General features: G+C 43.6%; 1 protein-coding gene across 2 annotated transcripts; it reads left to right on the plus strand.

Annotated features, from left to right (window-relative positions):
• The first annotated feature begins 558 nt into the window (after positions 1-558).
• Positions 559-19,833, plus strand: RAD54B (RAD54 homolog B). Of its 2 annotated transcripts, XM_081919718.1 has the most exons (13): positions 559-576; positions 1,061-1,252; positions 2,190-2,474; positions 4,740-4,902; positions 5,997-6,222; positions 8,989-9,196; positions 9,490-9,629; positions 11,110-11,400; positions 13,508-13,683; positions 15,230-15,491; positions 17,172-17,238; positions 17,397-17,597; positions 19,404-19,833. In XM_081919718.1, the coding sequence occupies exons 3-13, from the start codon at positions 2,243-2,245 to the stop codon at positions 19,598-19,600; spliced, it is 2,163 nt and encodes a 720-aa protein (XP_081775844.1). In that variant the 5' UTR covers positions 559-576; positions 1,061-1,252; positions 2,190-2,242; the 3' UTR covers positions 19,601-19,833. The 2 variants fall into 2 exon arrangements, with proteins under 2 accessions (XP_081775844.1, XP_081775843.1); XM_081919717.1 differs by lacking the exons at positions 559-576; positions 1,061-1,252 and adding an exon at positions 1,497-1,591.
• Positions 19,834-22,214: the final 2,381 nt, after the last annotated feature.

Genomic DNA, 22,214 nt, shown 5'->3' on the forward strand with positions numbered 1-22,214 from the left:
ATCTGATGCAGTCCAGAGATAAAGTTCACAAGTATCCCATTCTTTCTTTCCTTCCCTGTGCTGCAAAAAATATTGAAATATTTTGGAGTTAGAAAAAAATACTGATATGGATAGCACTTGCTCAGGGATCTTACTAACTACATTAGTGCAAAATGATAAGGTTAATGGGATTTTAGGAAATCAAGGAACATTTGTGTGCTTAGTTAGACTCCAGATTACTAAATTCTAGAAATTTTGCTTTTTTAATTTACACTAAAGGAAGTTGGTAGACAGGATGGGCAGAACATGAATATTTAGATACACATGACTACCTTTGAATAACCCTTATTAAAATTGGTTGCTACTATTAGTTTCCTGTTTAAATTATTGAATGAATTACATTTATGTAAATCGGGTTTATGTAATGTGGTTTGGAAAGATTATGTCTTCCCCTTCCAAGAATGTCTTTGGCTTGTCTATATGGAATTGCTTCTGCATAGCATATTAAAATGCTTAAAAAATGAATAATCTTTCTGACTTCTTCCAAGGTAATCCTACACATTCTACACAGGCAAGGATGTTCAAATTATGTAGATAGTGAGTACTAGAATAAACCATGTTTCTGCTCCACTGTAGAAAGCATGATTATTAGAGTAGACCCACTGAAACCAGTGTACTTGAAATTTTATTGCTTGAATTGCATTTTTCAGTATACAGTATGGTCATTTAAAATAAAATAAAATAAAAAGAATTATGCTACAATGTGGGCAAGAGATACTAGATGGTATTAATGACCTGTCTGGGTTATATTTAAATAGGCTCAGCATTGGTTCTAGTAAACTTTTCCCCTTTTCTTTTGAAGTTATGGGAATTTCAAATTTAGTGTGGAAGTTTCAATTTTTTTTTTTTAAAAAAAGAAAGGCATATAGCCCATCTAAAAGCACGAAGAAAGGGGAAAGACTGACAGCTGAGCTAGCACTCACAGCTGTCATTTCATTTGCCTCCCTGGGCTCAGCCTGAGGGACGTGTTACAAGCGCTCTCCCTATCTTTCCCCTTGTTTGTGTGTCTTCGCCTCTACAGGTCCAGCGTGCCCAGTGACAACAGCAACAGTGAGGCACCAGGAGGAGCCTGGCTGCCTCACAAAATACTTCAGCGTAGTGTGGTGCAAGGCCTCCAAGAAAAAACACAAGAAGTGGGAAGGTGATGCCATTCTTATTGTGAGAGGGAAGTCGGTGATCCTGAAAGATACAGAAGGCAGAGACATTGGAAGAGGTAATGCCAAATTAGAGTGCAACTCTGATGTGTAGAAGTTCAGCACTGCCCCCAAAGGAATGTGTGCTTGAATAAAATGAAAACAGTTGTTTGTATGGTCGGCATTACAATGGAGTAGGAAATTTGGCAGTGGCGCAGTCTTTGTCGGTGATTGGCTGAACTGTTCTTGTGTCACAGAGAAGTAGGAAAGCCAGAATTGTCTCTGGCTGCTTGCTATTGGTTATGGGCTCAGATCCAAGAGAGAAGGGCCAGGCAGGTGCAGGGGCTTTGGAAACAAAGAGTGAAAGAGGCAGAGGGGCCTGAGAAGGAAGTAGGTCAGAAGGAACAGAGGGACTTAGGGTATGAGTACTGGTGCTTGAGAAAGATCTGGAGGAACGTGGGGAAAGACAAGGAGGAGTCTGAGAAGAGAACTGGGAGAAAGAAGACGGTAGTTAGGAAAAGATGCATGTGACCAGGAGCTTCAGAGGCAGAGACCTGCCTCTGATTTGAAATAAGCAGCCAAATCTCAGGCTGAAGGCCCCTTAAGGCTCATATTTAATGCACCCCACCATTTTGGTTTTTTTTTTTTACTCTAACTGATAAATCCAACAAATTATTTGCTTTGTTCTGATGGTTCAAAAGTCTAGTAATACTTCACACCCCTTAATTCAGGGGTTCTCAAACAGACATGCATGGAGCTGGTTGGGGGAATGCTCTGGATAAGCATGAGAAGGAGGCTGCAGGGCTTTAGAGGAATCGATGAGAATTGCCTTCTCCTTCCCTTCGTCCAGCAAGGAGTCTCCATTGGATCTTGGAGCCTTTCCGTTCATGGACAGAGCACTCTGGATCCAACCTAATGTGGCCAAAGTCTTCGTCTAACTTTTACCTGACAGCTTTATCATGACTATTATTTTAATTTTCTGTTCATCTCAGCTAAACATTTTGCGGCCTGCCTTAGGTGCTGGATACAAAGTCAAAGACCTGGAGAATTTTGACCAAGGCCAGACTCTGATGGTTGGAGGCAAAGAAATTGAAGTGATGGGCATAATTGCAGAAGAGGACTTCAAAAGCGGCAAGTGTTTTCAGTCTGGTGTGAAGACTGCCGAGGAGATTTGGAACGTCTCGCAAGCTGCTGCAAAACCATTCTGCAACCCTTTCAAAAATGTATCCAAAACTAACACTGACGGAAATCCTCCCAAAGGCTCCCAGAACTATAACCCACGTCATGATCCATGCGCACCAAGTGAGGATTTTTATGGTTCACCTGCTTTAATCTGTTTTTAACCTCTGTATTATCCTCTTCTGAATTTGAATAGACTGGCAGGATTAGGCCCTGGTTTTTTTGGCCTCCTCTGCTCCAATATATTGGGGTGAATATTTTTTTAAATAAATTTCGAATCTACATGAGGAGATGTGCAGGGGTTGCTAGTAGCAGGCAATAATACATTTAAATGGACAATCTGCAACTAATGCCCCCCCCATCAGATTAATTTGGAGAGGATGCTTTCTTTTCTGCAGCAGCCTAACCTTTCCCAGCCAGGGGCCCTCCAATTGTTTCTTCTTATTGTTATAAGAAAAAACTGCTCCTTTTCCCTTGTGGGGTACCCAGGAGCCCATATAGAGTCCTTTTGTAGGTTCTCTATTGGTAGGAGAAAATAACAGAGGCCAACCAGAGAATCTTGAGGAGCAAAGCAGCTAGTAAGCCTGATCTTTATTACCGTATTTTTCGCACCATAGGGCGCACCGGACCATAGGGCGCACCCAGTTTTTTGGGGGGGAAATAAAGGGGAAAAAATTATTTCCCCCCAGGTGCGGGGCTGGGGTGGGGGAAGCTAGAGCTTCCCCGACCCCAGCCCTCAAACAGGCAGCTCTCCGCAAGCAGCGGGAACGCTCCCGCTGCTTGCGGAGAGGTCCGCGAAGCCTGGACGCGCTGAGCTCAGCGCGCCCAGGCTTCGGCATGCAGGCACCTCTCCGCAAGCAGTGGGAACGCTCCCGCTGCTTGCGGAGAGGTCCGCGAAGCCTGGACGCGCTGAGCTCAGCGCGCCCAGGCTTCGGCATGCAGGCACCTCTCCGCAAGCAGCGGGAACGCTCCCGCTGCTTGCGGAGAGGTCCGCGAAGCCTGGACGCGCTGAGCTCAGCGCGCCCAGGCTTCGGCATGCAGGCACCTCTCCGCAAGCAGCGGGAACGCTCCCGCTGCTTGCGGAGAGGTCCGCGAAGCCTGGACGCGCTGAGCTCAGCGCGCCCAGGCTTCGGCATGCAGGCAGCTCTCCGCAAGCAGCGGGAACGCTCCCGCTGCTTGCGGAGAGGTCCGCGAAGCCTGGACGCGCTGAGCTCAGCGCGCCCAGGCTTCGGCATGCAGGCACCTCTCCGCAAGCAGCGGGAACGCTCCCGCTGCTTGCGGAGAGGTCCACGAAGCCTGGACGCGCTGAGCTCAGTGCGCCCAGGCTTCGGCATGCAGGCACCTCTCCGCAAGCAGCGGGAGCCCAGCGCTGGGCTCCCACTGCTTGCGGAGAGGTGTGCGAAGCCTGGAGAGCATGAGGGGTTGGTGCGCACCGACCCCTCTCACTCTCCAGGCTTCAGCGAAAGCCTGCATTCGCACCATCGGACGCACACACATTTCCCCTTCATTTTTGGAGGGGAAAAAGTGCGTCCTATGGTGCGAAAAATACGGTAACTGTTGCAACAGGGTCTCACTGTCACATGCAAGAGACAGGAGGGACTCCAAACCATGCGCTCAAGCCCTTATATAGACTTTTGAACTGCCCACCCTGGAGCCCAAAACCACCCCTCCATACATCATACATACATCAGAGAAGGGGCAGACTACAACAGAAGCCTGAGTGCATTGTTTTTATCCTGTCTGCCAGGTTACCTGATTGGATTACCTGGGCATCCTGACCACTCTTTTGTTATGATAGCTACTCAATTCCTGAATCCAGGTCACAGGCTCACCCTATTCATTTCTTAAATGTGCCCTTGAGACAGGATTTGTGAGCATAGAGACAATGGGGAGGCTCCCCATTTCCTTCGACCTTGCAGAGAAATATTTGAGGTCGTTTGGGAGAGACAAAATGATTTCAGGACTTTTTTCTGTGGGGTTTCAGATATGTGCTTGCTTGGTACATTTATGAACATTTATTATATATATGACTTTAACATTCTTATAACATTATAATTCACATCAGCGCTAACTGTTGGGCTTGCTGGCTGGTGCTGATGGGAGTTGGAGTCCAACAGCAGCTGGTGGGTACCAGGTTGGGGAAGGCAGCAGTGGCTAGTCAAATATTCCTTCATACCTTGAGGGCATATCCACACCATGCATTTAAATCAAAACAAGAGTAAAATCTATTTAGGTAACATTGACAATCATTTGCTGTTCTGCTGCTTTACTTAATCTGATAATTAAAAACATAACTGTGTTTGCCAGCTGTCGATTCTCCCCCAACCAGTAGCTTTTACTGAATAAACAGTAATGTTGCTTTCATGATTCCTGTGCTTCAAATTTAAGATTGCTTAGTTATGCTGCGCCCATCCCCAAATCACCAGCGGTTGTTCAACAAGTTGGGCTTGCCTGTGGTGGATGTTGTTGTGGACCCCCACATTGTAAACCATCTTCGACCGCACCAACGGGAAGGGATCACATTTCTTTATGAATGTATGATGGGAATGAGGTAAGAGGATAATCATTTTGTACTTCTTTTTAAATTGCGTGAACAAAAGCTGAAGTATGCCTTTCAGTCATCTGCAGTAAATCACACAGGTGGGCAAACTTTCTTTCTGCTTTCTGATTTCATCGGTCTTTTTAGAACCTTGGCATGGGGTGGGGGGCAGGCTGGTATCTCTGAAGCTTATTGAGAATTGGCCTATATGTCATGGGTATGCTGTAGTGGTAGGAAATGGCATAGCCCTGGTGGTTAATTCAGTTGAATTGCATTTGGACCAGCTACAGCAGGAGGTTTCTATTAATGAATAATGCAACCGATTCTCTCCTAGCAAATTCCACCCTCAGAGAAGCAGGGCACTCATTCGAGATACACTTGACACGTTACACATTAACAGGGAAGTTAGTGAGAAAGCTCATTGTTGAAATTGCTATGCCATTTGCTTAATATAAACTCTAATTTGAAGTAGGGATTTTAAACTTCAATCCTATACCCACTTACCTGAGTGTAAGCCTCATTGGACTTCTGAATAACAACAAAGGAGAAGACCACAATGAAAGGAGAAAGTTGGGATATTGATTCCTGTTCATTCAGTAAAACTGTTCCAATCTCATTCCCTTATCAGAGTAAGTTGAGAAAGCTTTTGCCAAAGTTAGGAGCTTTCTACAAATTTGATTCAGGTTGTATAAGAAAACAGCCTCAGAAACTTAGAAGGAGATGTATTCTAAGCAAAAATACTAGATTAAGCTAATAAACATAAATGTTATTTTGTTATTCATTTTTGTAGCATTTTCTGTATATTAATGTTTTTACCCTTGTGGGGTTTTTACCCTTTCTGGTTTTGCACTAAATTGAATTATTTGATATGCACCTTGTAACAACATTGTCATATTATTGAAGGTGTGTGACTGAACCAACACATACAAATAGTAAGTAAATGAAATAAAAATCTAAGGCCAGGCCTCAATACATATTTTTGTGAAAAAGAACAAAGGACTTGCATAGCTTAACAATATGGATTTTCCTAAGAATGGTTTGCAGAGAATTGCCAAGCTTTAAAAGAAGAAGAATAAAGTATCAACCATGCAATTGTCTTTTTTCAGAGTAAGTTGTAGATTTGGAGCCATTCTTGCAGATGAAATGGGTTTAGGAAAAACTCTGCAGTGCATTTCAGTCCTCTGGACTCTCCTGCGTCAAGGGCCATATGGATGCAAACCTGTAATAAAACAGGCACTGATAGTCACTCCTGGGAGTCTGGTGAAGAACTGGGGGAAAGAATTTCAAAAATGGCTGGGAAGTGAGAGAATCAAGGTGTTCTTAGTGGATCAGGTGAGATAATAGTCCTGTTTGTACATCATGTTAAACCATTCTTAAACCACTGTTAATTGAAAAATGCCAAAGAACGTTCTGCAGATAGAATCCTAGAGCTGGAAGGGACCCTGCGGACCATCTAGTCCAACCCCCTGCAATGCAGGAATATGCAGCTGTCCCTTGTGGGGATTGAACCTGCAACCTTGGCATTATCAGCACCACGCTTTAACTGTTTTGTCATACACTATCTTCTTTCCACGCGGCCTACTTCTCGCCCTGAGCTGCCCCTCTTCCTGACTTCCCTTAAGGCTTTGCAGTGCCCAGCTGCTAGCATTGCCTCATCATGTCACCATTTCCCTTTCCATTGGTCAGCTCCAAGAGCGAGGGTGTGGGAATCTTAGCAGTCTTTAGCAACTTTAATCAACCTGCAGTGTTCTCTTTACATTCTCCCAATAAAGAAATGCCCATACTCCTTTGCAACATGTGTTTTTTAGAAATCCTTTTCTTCCACTCCTCTGGTCTACCCAATTGTAATTGACCCATTACCATAAATTTGAGCTCAGTAAACTTGCCGATCAGAAGGTCGGGGGTTCGAATCCCCATGACGGGGTGAGCTCCCGTTGCTCGGTCCCTGCTCCTGCCAACCTAGCAGTTCGAAAGCACCCCCGGGTGCAAGTACATAAATAGGTACCGCTCCGGCGGGAAGGTAAACGGCGTTTCCGTGCTCTGCTCTGGTTCGCCAGAAGCGGCTTAGTCATGCTGGCTACGTGACCTGGAAGTTGTACGCCTGCTCCCTCAGCCAATAAAGCAAGATGAGCACCGCAACCCCAGAGTCGGCCACGACTGGACCTAATGGTCAGGGATCCCTTTACCTTTACCTTTAAACCTTACCTGTGTTGGAGCCATCCCCCATCTCCCCTCCCCATCTGCTCCTGGATGGTTAAAAGACTGCTTTCAATAATGCACACTTAAGTATTTTCATCTGTTTCATTTGTAATCATCAACAGGAATAGAACCTTTCTTGAATTCCTCCCACTTACTTGGCATTCTCTCTTCTATTTCTGTGCTTTGCTATTCAGGCATAAAGTTGCTGCTACTGTGAGCTGTACCTACTTGGATAAAGTAGGTATAGCTCAAAGCGATATGTCAAAGAAATTCCCTTTAAGTTTTCAACTCCAGCTTGAGCTGCAGCTGTGAATTGCAGTGGGGCAGGGATGGGGGTGGGGAAAGGCAGAGTTGGATGGGGAAAAGGATCCTGTTATTAGTCAGAGTTAGCAGCAACGTGAACTTCAGGAAATTTTCTAGTGAGAGTTGCTGAATGCTAAGATTGGCTTCTCTTGCTTAAAGTTGCAGTAACCTGGTGGGCAATTTGGGCAGGGCAGCAAAACAAACACACATAAACCATCGTTAGGGAGGTACTTACATTCACATGTAATACTAAGCCATAGTTAAGGTCAGTAAAGCAACAACAAACCATGGTTTGTTTTCACAAACATGGCATAGTTAAGGCATTTTGCTGGGTTAGTATGTAACGCTAAGCCATGGCTTATTAACTAAGATTTCTTTAAACCATTGTTTAACATGATGTGCGAACCAGGAACAATGTTCACCTGTCACCTGTAACAATGCTAGGTACTTTCCTTGGTGTTTGGATAGACCTTAGTTCTATTTTTACTGTTGCGGAGCCTGTTAGCTGGTTTGAGAATGTTTACACTGCGCCTTGTTAGCATTTGTATTCCTATTGTAAAAAACAGTTGAAAAATCATTTTGAGTGTTGCTTTTTGCTGCTTCCCCATGTGGGGACAATAAAATCTAGATGTAACTTTACAACTCTACATTGACATGCTGTGTGGTGTTGTCAATGGAGCCACCCAAGGACTTGCAACACAACTGAGTAGAAGCACCTCAGCATTTGTGAATAATGAGGAGTTTTTGGCAGCTTTCTTTCTTTCTTTCTTTCTTTCTTTCTTTCTTTCTTTCTTTCTTTCTTTCTTTCTTTCTTTCTTTCTTTCTTTCCTTCCTTCCTTCCTTCCTTCCTTCCTTCCTTCCTTCCTTCCTTCCTTTCCTTCCTTTCCTTCCTTCCTTCCTTCCTTCCTTCCTTCCTTCCTTCTTTCCTTCTTTCCTTCTTTCCTTCTTCTTTTTCCGATCAGTATTGCCAGGAGGAGGATAGCATTTCCTGTTATGGGCCTACCGTGATCTGTCATTCCACCTTTCTCCTCTGCTGTTAAAACAAATGTAACAATTGATACGAAAAAGGGCAAAAACCCCCAGAACACTAGGGTGCCTCCCCCTCACCAGAGCCATTATTCTCCTTTGCAATTAACAGAAGGTGCAACATTTTCTGATTGGAGAGTGTGCATGTGAATTAGGATGTTTATATGCACATGCATGCATAAGAAGCCCACATCATGGTCAGTGTGAGAAACAAGATGCTGGGCTTGACAAACCACTGCCCTCATCTAGCAGGGCTTCCCACACGAAAGCAATAGCCCTCTCTCGCTCTTCTTCCCCAGTGGCTGGTGTTCAGGGGCATGGTGCCTGTCATCCAACAGGTAGTGTACAGCCATCATGACTATTGGCCACGGATAGCTTTCTCCCGTGTGAATTGGAGTAATCACCTTTGAGAACCATCTAAACTAGCAACTATGCCCATGTCTTATGGCAGTGACATACACAGATTAACTAACCACTGTGTGAGGAAGTAAACACACAGGCGTTTTTGTTTCTTTAAACTGCCAACTTGCCTGACCCACAAAGCATTATAATTCTCTCTACGATCTGCAGGATCACAAAGTAGAAGAGTTCATCAATTCCCCACTTTATTCAGTCCTGATCATTAGTTATGAGATGTTTCTACGCTCCCTGGACCAAATACAGAAGGCGCAGTTTGGCCTTGTCATTTGCGATGAGGGACATCGCTTGAAAAATGCTGCTATTAAGACGACGACTGCACTTGCCAGTCTGTCTTGTGAGAGGAGAATTATTCTGACTGGTGAGTACTTAATCATCCTGTTGCCACCAAACGGACTAGCACGGGGATAAAATAAGTGTTTGTCACATTTATGAATGTAGCTGGAGAGGGAACACTTCTTAGGATACTACATGAAGAGTTATTTGTGTCCAAGCAAGATGTTGAGATCAGACCCCGGTAGCTGGAAGCACTGTTTGCCATACAGTAAAAAAGATAAATTTACATTGTAATGCTAAAGATGAATAAAACGTAATCAGCTCGGGGGGGGGGGCAGCCCTTCTGAAGGTGTAAATGCATTCCTTTTCTCTTCCAAGGTACTCCAGTACAAAATGATCTGCAAGAATTTTATGCATTAATAGAGTATGTAAATCCTGGAATACTTGGTCCTTTGTCTACATACAAAAAAGTATATGAGGAACCTATTCTCAGATCCCGAGAGCCTTCAGCAACAAAGGTACATTATCATCAAAATCTGGAATTGAACAGCGTGATTTAAAATTAAGGGGCACCCGGTGCTGCTTGACAATATGAGGAATGAACCGTTCTTCTGGATGAGATTGTACAGAAAGGCATTACAGTACTTAACTTTACCCTTGCAGTGTTACATGTGTTCATACTTCTAAAAGCTGAGTAGGATTTTCAGAATTTATTGTACAACACAAACGGCTCCATTTGGTCTTAGCTCCCTATAGTGGCTTCCATTGCTGAATACTATTGAAAACTGGCAAAATGCTCATAACTTTTGCTGAGTGGGGTGTGCACAGAGCACATCAGTATACAGAGGCACAGCATATTTGGCATGATGAGTGGGAAGGGGCCATAACCTAGAAGCAGAGCCCATGTTTTGCATGCAGAAGGTCTCTAGTTCAAAAGGGGTTGGAAAAGATCCTTGCCTGAAATCCTAGAGAGCCAGTCCCCATAAACGATACAGTAGTAGCTGGACTAATGGTCCCATCTGTTACAAAGGAACTTCATATGCTCATAATATGCTCATATTTTGAGGATCCCTACTGGTATTGGATGAGTCACCCAGTATCAGGGGTGGGTGGCAAGTTTGGGGTTCATTGCAACAGTTGTCCTCAGGCACAGTACTTTACTCTTCCCTATAGGAGTGAAATGACAACTATTAACTTACGCAGGAGAAAGTTAAGGGGTGTATGTTAACAGTGGCTAAGTCTGCTTCTTCCTCATGGAAACCCTATTGTCTTAACTCTGCTCCAGATTGCATTTCTTAGCCAAGGTAGAGTGGTATGCGAACTTGAGAACTGGATTTATCATTCCCTCTATTTCTGAAATTCAGGTGTGGGTGCCATTGCTTTGTGTAGCCAAGATGTCACCACCCACCCACTGTAGGGGGATGTATCAGAACTGCACATGTTCTGTACTGACTGACTGGGGAGGGGGTGGATGGAATGGAGTATCCTGGAGGGGGACGTGTCTGCCTGACTCAAAGAGGAACACTCCTCAATACAACATTGCAGGTCTCTAGATCTATAAAGGTACCCCTGCCCGTACGGGCCAGTCGTGTCCAACACTAGGGTTGTGCGCCCATCTCACTTAAGAGGCCGGGGGCCAGCACTGTCCGGAGACACCTCCGGGTCACGTGGCCAGCGTGACAAAGCTGCTTTGGCGAGCCGGCACCAGCGCAGCACACGGAAACGCCGTTTACCTTCCCGCTATAAAGCGGTACCTATTTATCTACTTGCACTTAGGGGTGCTTTCGAACTGCTAGGTGGGCAGGAGCTGGGACCGAAAGACGGGAGCTCACCCCGCCGCTGGGATTCGAACCTCCGACCATGCGATTGGCAAGCCCTAGGCGCTGAGGTTTTACCCACAGTGCCACCCACGTCCCTTCACTCTATATCTATAGACCATTACTATTAAGCTGAGATTGTTTGTATGAGCCAGATTGACTGTCCTTTTCATTTACTTAGGAAGAAATTGAACTGGGAGAGAGAAGAGCAGCAGAACTGACTCGCCTCACTGGACTCTTCATTCTGAGAAGAACCCAAGATGTCATAAACAAATTCCTCCCTCCTAAATTGGAGAGCATACTTTTCTGCCGCCCAACAGCACTGCAGCTCGATCTCTATCGAAGTCTGCTGAGCTCTCCGTTTGTTAGATCTTGCCTTCAGGGTAGTCTGGAAAACAGCTCCCATTTAATATGCATTGGAGCTCTGAAAAAGCTTTGCAACCACCCCTGCCTTCTCTTCAAAGCAATAAAGGTTTGTATATTGTGCTTTGTTTAAACACATTGTTTACAAAGCATCTCACATTATCGGTGCCAAGAAAAACACAGTGGACAGCATTTCAGTCAACATAAAGACCACATAAGCATATCAATAAATTCACAAATTACAGTAATTCAAAACGTGTTTATCACAAAAATACAGTGAAACTATTCCCAATTATATTAATTCACCTAAAAAACCTGATTCAGCAACATGATAATCTGGGAGTAGGAGCAAACCTTGAAAGTTGTGAATAACTATGGTGCTTGCAGAGTCAACAGATCTGAGTGGGCAGTGAGAGGAAGAAACAAATTACATGCATACATTGTGTGGCAGGCACATCTCTTATTTCGGGCAGTTCACCTCCCAGCTTTTATCTGAGCTTCCCTTGTAGCCCCACCCCCATCTCTCACCTGGGGTTCAGATCATTACTCCCTCTAACACAGCCCTAATGCCCTTTGATGTTTACCCTTTGGGAGTGACCTGCCCATGGCAGCTTTGGGAAAGATGCTTCCCTCCCAGATACTGCTGCAGATATATGCCCCCCCCCTCGGTTTCTACTTTCTCACCTGGGCACATGGAACAGCTCTAGAGGGTTGTTAATATCAGCAGCGGCAGCTGCAGCTGCAGTTGAAGGCATTGGAGGCAAGGATCAAATTCTTTTCCAGCCCTTCAGATGTTCTGGCTGCTGTTACAGGACAAATGAATTTTCTTTCTCTCCCTTTCCCTTTGCCTCAAGGCTGCCCTGTTTGTTACTTACTACAGCAGTGCCAGCTGCTGCTGCTGCTGCTGCTGCTACCAGCAGATCAGCAAAAATCCCTTGAGAAATTATGTACTTCAGAAAGTAGCCGCACCTTTTGATTTCTTCAAAAACCTCAAGCCTGGAAAGTGTGAAAATGAAATGCTAACCTTTATCAGTTCCATTTCTTACAGTCTTTATTCTCTTAGCTGGCTTCTGCACTCATTATTAATTGGGCTTTTCTTATCCCGTCTCCCCAACTCCCTCTCAAACTAGTTAATAAAAGATGTCAAGAGATGCCAGCGTATTTTATCTTGTCCTTTTAGAAAGCAATGCCTATTGCTTCTGTTGTATTATATTGCCAGTAGCAGCCATGATTCCTTCAGGGCAATCTTTTAAAAATGTATGATCTCCTTGAGGTTCCTGCATTCCAGGGGGTTGGACTAGATGACCCTCGAGGTCCCTTCCAAATCCCTACAAATCTATGATGCTACCTTTATGGAATCTTTTCCATGCTGATTTTCCTGCCAAGGACCTGCCAAGCATCCCCTGCCTAAGATGCTTCTTTATTTGCTTGGAAATACATTATATTTATCTATATTTGTGTGTGTGTGTGTGTGTATACACACACACACACACATACACACAAAACGTAGTCATTTCCTCTGCCTTCCCCAACACACGCACACAGTGGATCAGGCCCACAGGCGGAGGCAGGATGTGTCATAGTAAATTTTACAGGCAGCTCTCTTGTTCCATCATGATGCTGTGTGTGTGCAAAAAAGCCACGGTCCATAGTGTGATACCCAATTTATTAGTACTGGAATAATTGCAGTCCTGTATATAGTTTCATGGGAGTAAGCTCCATGGAGCTAAGTGGTGCTGATTGCATAGTTTAGACTTGTAAACCTTACTGAGCTTTAACAAGAGTTTTTTCAAGCCATGCAACTTTTTGCCTTTAATTAGAAACACACACAATCCTACAAAGAAGCGTTGTCATTTAAACTGCTGGCATGAAGTGGGAGCTCTGTCAAAGGAAAAGTAAGAATTAATACTTGCAGTATTATCTACGTATTCAACATTTTGGGATATTCTGTCCTCAATGCTTTATAACACCCACTTTGGCTACAGCATCCTTTTATTCACTTCAGAGCAGCTGAAGAAGGAAGAAGCAGAAATGTAAGGCTTTAATAACTTTTGTTTGTCACTGAAGGAAAAAAACAAAACAGCTTTAGTGATTAACTGCACCCTTCCACGATCCAGAGTAAACTTGTCTGAAGTGTGGTGCTTGATGCTTTAAAAATAATATGTCATGTTAACAATAAAAGCCACCCAACTTTTAATGAACTGTTCTTTTTCTAGGACAAAGGATGTGATCCCAGTTGTGATGTACAAGAGAAACAGAACCTCCATGAGGCTTTGCTTGATATTGTTTCTCAAGAACATACCCCAACCTCTTTCTCTGAGACTGACTCGGGGAAGTTGAACGTGCTGACGCAGCTGCTGGCAGCAATTCGGGAACTGAGCCCTACAGAAAGGTAGGAAATTGGTTGGTCAGCTTCTCTCTCTCTTATTTTTTAGTGTAGTTGAATCTTTTGATTTAATCTGATTTCTCTCAGATGACATACACCTAGAACAGATGATCCTAACAATCGATGTTATAATAATAATAATTTATTATTTGTACCCTGCCCATCTGGCTGGGTTTCCCCAGCCACTCTGGGCGGCTTCCAACAAAGACCAAAAATACACTAAAATGTCACACATTAAAAACTTCCCTGAATAGGGCTGCCTTCTGATGTCTTCTGAATGTCAGGTAGTTGTTTATCTCTCTGACATCTGATGGGAGGGCTTTCCACAGGGCGGGCGCCACTACCGAGAAGGCCCTCTGCCTGGTTCCCTGTAACTTTGCTTCTCGCAGTGAGGGAACTGCCAGAAGGCCCTCGGCCCTGGATCTCAGTGTCCGGGCAGAATGATGGACGTGGAGACGCTCCTTCAGGTATACTAGGTCAAGGCCGTTTAGGGCTTTAAAGGTCGACACCAACACTTTGAATTGTGCTCAGAAACTTATTGGGAGCCAATGTAGGTCTTTCAAGACCCACCGGTCTATGTGGTCTCAGTGGCCGCCTCCAGTCACCAGTCTAGCTGCCGCATTCTGAATTAGTTGTAGTTTCTGGGTCACCTTCAAAGGTAGCCCCACGTAGAGCGCATTGCAGTAGTCCAAGTGGGAGGTAACTAGAGCATGCACCACTCTGGTGAGACAGTCCGCGGGCAGGTAGGGTCTCAGCCTGCGTACCAGGTGGAGCCCATTTGGCATGGGCAGGAGTAAAAACAAGGCAAACCCCCTCTCTCCTGAACCACAACAATGCACTTCTTAGAACCATGCAGGTGGCATCTGGCTAAACCACTCTTGCTCAGCCTCTGCCCCATGGCTATTTGTCACCCTGTGCTCTTTGAAGGAAGAAGGCTAGGTCTCTATAATGTTGTTCATCTGATAACCTGGCATTCACTGAGTTTTAGCAAAGTTGTAGCCTGGGAAGCAGGCTAGTATTGAGACAGACGATTGGTCCAATCTAGCTCAATATTGTCTACAGCCCTCAGCTGCTATGATGACCCCCTCACACACAAAATAACCTCTTCCACATAGCATATGGGACCTTTTTAAAAAAACTAGTTACCGCAGGGGAGTGTTACCCTCCCCTTCCCAGCTGCCTGCCTCTAATTCACCCTGCCGCAACCCGGGCAGGAATTAAGAAAATATCTCTCATTTGTGTGAATGGAAACTTTCTTGGGGGGGGGCAGTGCTGAGGAGGAGATGCTGCAGGCCAGATCCAAAAGTGCTGCAGACCGCATGTGGCTTGTGGCTTGGCACTTACTTGGACCTGTTCTGTGCTAAAAGGAGCCTTTCTCGACTCTATACCTAGAGGTTCCAAGGATTTGAACCCTGGACCTTTTTGCATGCAAATTATGTACCCTGCCCTTGGCACACACGCTAACGATATATACGTTTTGGAGATTTAAATGCAATGAACATGAAGGAACTGTATTAGCCAGTAACAGATCTACTGTATTCTGGATTGACAGAGTCGTGGTGGTATCCAATTACACACAGACCCTGAACATATTGCAAGAGGTGTGCAAACGCCATGGATATTCCTATGCAAGGCTTGACGGCAACACTCCCGTCTCCCAGAGACAGCAGATCGTTGATGGTTTTAATAGTAAATTCTGCCCATCTTTTATCTTCCTGCTGAGTTCAAAGGCTGGTGGCGTGGGTCTGAACCTTGTTGGGGCCTCCCATTTAATCTTATATGATATCGATTGGAATCCAGCCACGGATATTCAGGTTTGTTGTGAATGTCTGAAAAGCCTTTTACACCTGGCATCATTAGCAGCAGCTGTTTAATGGCACACATTTTTGTTCAAAGAAACATTCAGATTGATACTATTTTGTATGCAGGCCTGTGCCCTGGGGTTGCTGAGCATACTTACCAAAGATGGATGCAGGTGGAATTAATATTTTCCATTGCAGAAGTTTAACTCACTTTCTCACAGGAAATTTCAAACAGGATGCTCAAAGCCCAATTCAAATAGGCAAACTTCTCCTTTCCGAGGGCTATAGGGTGGTTACTTTGAGAATAGCTAGTTGCATAGGGGTCTCATTATTTTGAGCTCAGCTGCAAGGAACGAAAATGCCATAACTGATTTATGCAGGATGGTTAAAATATCTGAAGTGCTGAATAATTCCCCTTGCATTCGTTGTCTGAACCACGCTTTGAAGTAAGCCATTGCCATTATATTATTATTATTATTATTATTATTATTATTATTATTATTATTATTATTAATTTGTTCAACATATACACTGCCCTATTCCTGGAGGTCTCAGGGCGGTTCACAATAAGACCACAACATATAAAATCAAACCAAAAGCAGTAACCCAATAAACCCCCTCCCCCCCCCCCCAAAAGCACTAGTTCCTCATGTAGCTCACTGATCTTGAAACCGAGGAAGGTTAAAAAGAAAATTTGTGATCTGACATGGAGGCCTGTTGCTCAAAGAAGTTTAAAAAAAAAGTCGCTGGGCTTGCCAAAGGCCTTGCACACCTAAAGTTGTTCTTTGGATCTTAACCATTGTTTTGCACATTATGCACAGACACACACAGGGTAAAAAAAAAATGTAGAGATGGCTGCTGTTTTTAATACTAAATTACTTTTAAAATTAGATGTGTATGGAGGAAACGGGCTTTCACCCAGTGGAGTCGTACATTACCTTAATTTGTTGGGAAAGGGTTAGGGATGATAGAGATGCTGTAATCATAATAAAGCGGGGAGGAGCCTGTGTAGTTTTGACAATTCAGTTTGGTTGGTCATGGCCACTGGATGCTTTGCTCTTGAAATTGATGATACACATTCTGTTGGTTTTAATGGAGTCATCTTAAGGCCATAGTTAATATGAGTTGTTCTGTGACTGGTGCTGCCACAGCCTCAGGGAGGCCTGATTTGGAGTGGCACTGCAGAGCCGGGGAATGGGGTTATAACCCTTTACCATTGTGCTGAGTCTCTGATAGATAATCCCTCATGCCAGAAGCTTCTATTAGCTGCGGAAGGCCTGTGTGTTTTCCTCTCTGTAGCTAATAGTGGCTATAGGGAGGGGTGCTGATTTTTGTTACGCAATTGGCATGTGGAGGTTCAGGCTTGCACTCCCCTCCTGCCATGTCTCAGTCCAAATACGGCATCACCCACAGCTGTTTATAAGACAGGGAAGAGATGTTGGCAGCCTCAGTTACGGTTCTCCTTCACATGTAGTTTTGGCCGGTGGGATCCACATTTTAATAAACATATATAGGTTTATGTTGCACTTGGTTTTCCTTATAAATTCCAGGACCTGATAGTTTGGGTCCGAAAAAGAACTGACAACCAAATGTTAGAGAAGCGGGTAAATTTAAATAAGGTGAAATGCTCTTGCCAGCCACACAATACAGAATAGTGTGCTCAGTCATATTTCCCTTCTCCTTCCCTTTTAGGCAATGGCCAGAGTTTGGAGAGATGGGCAGAGACATACAGTGCATATTTACAGACTGCTTACTACAGGTCCGCCGCATATTTGCAAACTCTTGTTTGAGTTTGGTTCGCAGGAAACATCTCTAGATGTATCCGCTCTTAAGAATTATACAGCATTTTCTGTTGGCTTTTATTTCAGGCCCTCATTTCCAGATATAAAACCAGTGTCTCTGCTTTTTTCAATGCAGGCACAATAGAAGAGAAAATCTATCAGAGACAGATCAGTAAGCAAGGGCTCTCTGGGGCAGTTGTCGACTTTTCCAAGGGATCCGAACACATCCGTTTTTCTGTTGAAGAGCTTAGAGATCTGTTCACCCTGCATGAAGAGTCTAGCTGCCTTACCCACGATTTGCTGGAGTGTAAATGTACAGAAAAGGAAGGTGACCTAGGTGAGTTTTGTTTTGCTTTCGTTCCTCCTCTCCATTGGCCACTGGCTCCTCTCCAACTCGGTATACAATTTGGTTCCCAGCATTCCCTTAATGTCTTTATAAATTGCAAAAATAGGGATTGGTAGCTTTTAGTGGTAATTGCTTTTATGTGAATAACAAATTGCCTCTTTGTGGAACCTCTAAATCAGGGATGGAGAACCTGCTGTTGCCCTCCTGATGACTAACATCCAGCATGGCCAATGGCCAATAGTTAGAGGTGATGGGAGCTGTAACAGAATAGATTAATAGAATTGTGGGATTTGAAGGGACCCTAAGGATCATCTACCCCAGGCTTCCTTACCTTAACCTTGGCCCTCCAGATGTTTTTGGGGCTACAACTCCCATGATCCCTAGCTAGCAGGGCCAGTGGTCAGGGATGATGGGAATTGTAGTCTCAAAACATCTAGAGGGCCGAGATTGAGGAAGCCTGAATTCTAGCCCAATCCCCTGCTTTGCAGCTCTCCCATACAGGGATCAAACTTGCAACCTTGGCGTTACCAGCACCACGCTCTAACCAACTGAGCTATCCAGGCCAACAGCAGATTGTGGGTGCGCAAGTTTCCCAGTTTGTGATCCAAACTATGCCTTTTGTGCAATAATTTGACCCATGTTGAATCATAATCATAGGTGGTAGATTGGGGACAGATGAAAGGGAGGACTTCTTCTCACAGTACAGAGTTAACCTACGAAATCCACTGCCACAAGATCTGGTGATACCCACTATCTTAGATATCTTTTAAAGGGGGATTACAGTGGTACCTCGGGTTACAGACTCCGCTAACTTCGGTTAAGAGCTTTGCTTCAGGATGAGAACAGAAATTGTGCAGCGGCAGCAGGAGGCCCCATTAGCTAAAGTGGTACCTTAGGTTAAGAACAATTTCAGGTTAAGAACGGACCTCCAGAACGAATTAAGTTCTTAACCCGAGGTACCACTTTACACAAATTCATGGAGAATGTTATCACAGACCTCACCTAGAGTACTGTGTCCAGTTCTGGGCACCATAGTTCAAGAAGGACACTGACAAACTGGAACGTGTCCAGAGGAGGGCAACCAAAATGGTCAAAGGCCTGGAAATGATGCCTTATGAGGAACGGCTAAGCATGTTTAGCCTGGAGAAGAGGAGGTTAAGGGGTGATATGATAGCCATGTTCAAATATATAAAAGGATGTCACATAGAGGAGGGAAGAAAGAAGATTCCACCTAAACATTAGGAAGAACCTCCTGACAGTAAGAGCTGTTCGACAGTGGAATTTGCTGCCAAGGAGTCTGGTGGAGTCTCCTTCTTTGGAGGTTTTTAAGCAGAGGCTTGACAACCATATGTCAGGAGTGCTCTGATGGTGTTTCCTGCTTGGCAGGGGGTTGGACTCAATGGCCCTTGTGGTCTCTTCCAACTCTAGGATTCTATGATTCTATTAGTGAGGATGGCTGTGTACATATTATCTCCAGGATCAGAGACAACATGCCTCTCAATTACCACTTGCTGAGGAGAAAAAGCAGAGGACACATAGTGCTTTCTTGAACTGCTTGTGCGCTTCCAGGTACATAGAATCTGGTTGACCCCTTTGGGAATGAGGATGCTGGACTAGATAGGCCTTTCAGTCACACACTCACACACACCCCTACACATGCTTAAAGAGGGACAAATTAAGGACTTGTTCCCATGATCTTGTATCCGTTTCATAATTTTCACACTGTTCTTTGTCAAAAATAACAGATTTGGCATTTGATGTTCTTCCCTGCATCTCTAAAAATGCCATTTTTTTCAGGTCCCTCGGAAAACCTTTCTCTACAAGATTGCCAGCTTGGCCAAAGCAATGTGAAACCTGACTCAAAAAAGCCTCTCTCTATGTCACAGTTGATGCAATGGAAACACTATTCTGGGAATCACGAAAATCTTCCCGATCCCTTTCTTAGAAGAATAAAAGAAAACATTACATTCGTTTTCCAAAATATGACCAACTAAATGATGCCATCTAAACAGGGACATTAGTTTCTCCCTTAGTCACAATGGACGTTTGTGCCTTATCTTTTACAAGCAAAGCAAACTAATGGAATTGTTGGGGAATTATAAAGAGCATGTAATAAGGTTTATATTGGGGAAAGATTTAAGAATAAATTATGGTTGGGGAAGACATCTTGTTTACTATTACTTTTTCTGATTTGGTGTCATAAATAAAATTATTTTGTAATATTTTACTTGGAGCTAACCCAGCCCAAGGGTTTCCTTTATGTCATACGTAGAAGAGACCTTCCTATTATCATGGCTATTATTTCCGTAGCAGTAAGCCTTCATTTGTTGCTCACAGTTTCCATGTCTTCACAAGGCTGTGCTACCGTTGCGTATTCCAAGGGCTGAGCACACTCTTATGTACTTGGGCAAATACTTCTCTTATAGCTTATTACTAATGGAATCACCATAGGAATGTTCTATCCATGTCATGAGCCACTTTTGGATAGTCCCTTTGATGCAGTTATTGACAAATGACATAACACCAGCTGTGCGAGAACTTGGGGGGGCGGGGGAAAATATTATTAAAGTGTGCTTTTCTACAGCACTTAGTGAGTTACTATCAAATGATCTACCATTTGCATTCATTGGTCCCATTCCTGGGGTGTAGTTATTAGTCATGATCGTTTCCCCTCAGCTTGTGTCCTTGGGGCTGCCGGCTGAAATCCCACCTTCTTCCCTTACTTTCATGTATTTTAAAGAAATGTTTAAAGGAGAAGACCACAGCTCAGTGGAAAAGCCTCTGCTTTGCATGCAGAAGGTTTTAGGTTCAATTCCCAGTAAGAAGCTGTGGTGGGAAGGACTTTGGCAATTCACCGACGTTAGTAGACAGTGATGGATGAGATGGACCTGCCATAATTTCTGAGGCCTCAGGTACGTCGCATCAGCAAGATGAAAAATATCCTCTAATAATATTTTCCATCCCAGGATGTTCTGTGCTATCACTTCGATACAGTGAGCAGACATATCTACCAAGCACAATGCTTTTCACCAAATGCTAGGCAGTGTTTGTGTTGAAACATAAAACTGCCCAGAACACTTGCTACAGCTTTTGGATTCCAATTTCATACTATTTCATATAACATCTGACCAATTTCCAACAATAATTCTGTGCATGTTTATCTAACCTCTTGGTTTTATTCAATTATATCCTATAACCCAGTGATAAATGCAAACAGAATGAATACTATAAATTAAAGGACATATTACTCCACACATGCATACTTCTTAATTTATTTTGAAATGTATAGCCTGCTGTTGGAGGAATTTTCTCCACAAAGTGGACAACAATCTCCAGTAAAAACCTACTCTTCCTGACAACGAAGTAAGAATGCATCTTGAGAACAATAAACCAGCTCGGCACAACTTTAATATATCTGGAAAAAATTATCTGAGCGTTTGTTGTTCTATTTTTATTTTTATGTAATTGTTGTATGTCATATGCTGTTATTTAAACAAAGATGTATATCAGTGCAACCACGTTAGCTTTTATTCATTTTTGTCTTTAAACTATCTTATAAAGAAGAACAATAAACTAGCATAAACAATAGACTACAGAAACAGAACATAAACTTAAAACAGATGATAAAAGCAGTATTAAGAAATAAAAAACAAGAATTAAAAACTGCAGAGGAAAAAAATGTTTTCAACAAACTTCTTCCAATGGATGAGAATTTCAGAGAACTGGTGCCACAACATTAAAAGTACATGCTCAAGTCACTGCACATATAATCTAAACCTAATGGATCCACTTGGAAAGAATCACTGCTTCAGTCAGTACAGCATGAGACTCTTAATCTCAGGTTCATGGGTTCAAGCCCAACATTGGGCAAAAGATTCCTGTACTACAGGAGGCTGAAGTAGATGATCCTCATTGTCCCTTCCATCTCTACCATTCTATGGTTCTGCCATAAAAGATAAAAATGGTGATGTGTTTCATGTGCAGATATTTAAATCTGCCTAGTTTATATCAGTTTTAGCTATTTCTTTGTGAAACGCTTAAAAGGGAAGCTGCAACCCTAGCTATACTTACTTGAGATCAGTCCCTACTGAACACAGTGGGATTTTACTTATGAATAAACATGCATGGATTGTGCAATCAAATAATCTTTGGCACAGCATTGCCAATATGTAAAAGGAGGTTGCTGTCAGTTAAGGTGCCTTTTGTATATTCATTTCCAGACCTGAAACGGTTTTATTCCGCTTCCTTCCAAGTGACCTGATGGTGGCAGCAGAAGATCATAGTATATCATATGGGCTTACTGAAGACTGCATAACAGAAGTACAAAACCTTCCAGGTTTTACTCGGAGTTAAATTTATATTCAACGCTGCATTGTCTACTTCAGAAGTTCTCAACCTCTTCTTCCCATCTTGGACCATTTGAAAATTGCCAGGCCCCCTCGGTGGCCATTTAATTTTTAAAATTGTTCTGCAAATCAAAGCATGCCTTGCCTTTCTAATGCAATGAATATGCCTCTGAATTTTTGAGAAGGGCTGTGGCTCAGTGGTAGCTTTGCATGCATAAGGACACAGGTTCAATCCTGCATCTCTAGGTAGGGCTGGGAATGT

This window comes from Podarcis melisellensis (genome assembly GCF_964234715.1).
Source record: "Podarcis melisellensis genome assembly, chromosome: 7".
NCBI lineage: Eukaryota > Metazoa > Chordata > Lepidosauria > Squamata > Lacertidae > Podarcis > Podarcis melisellensis.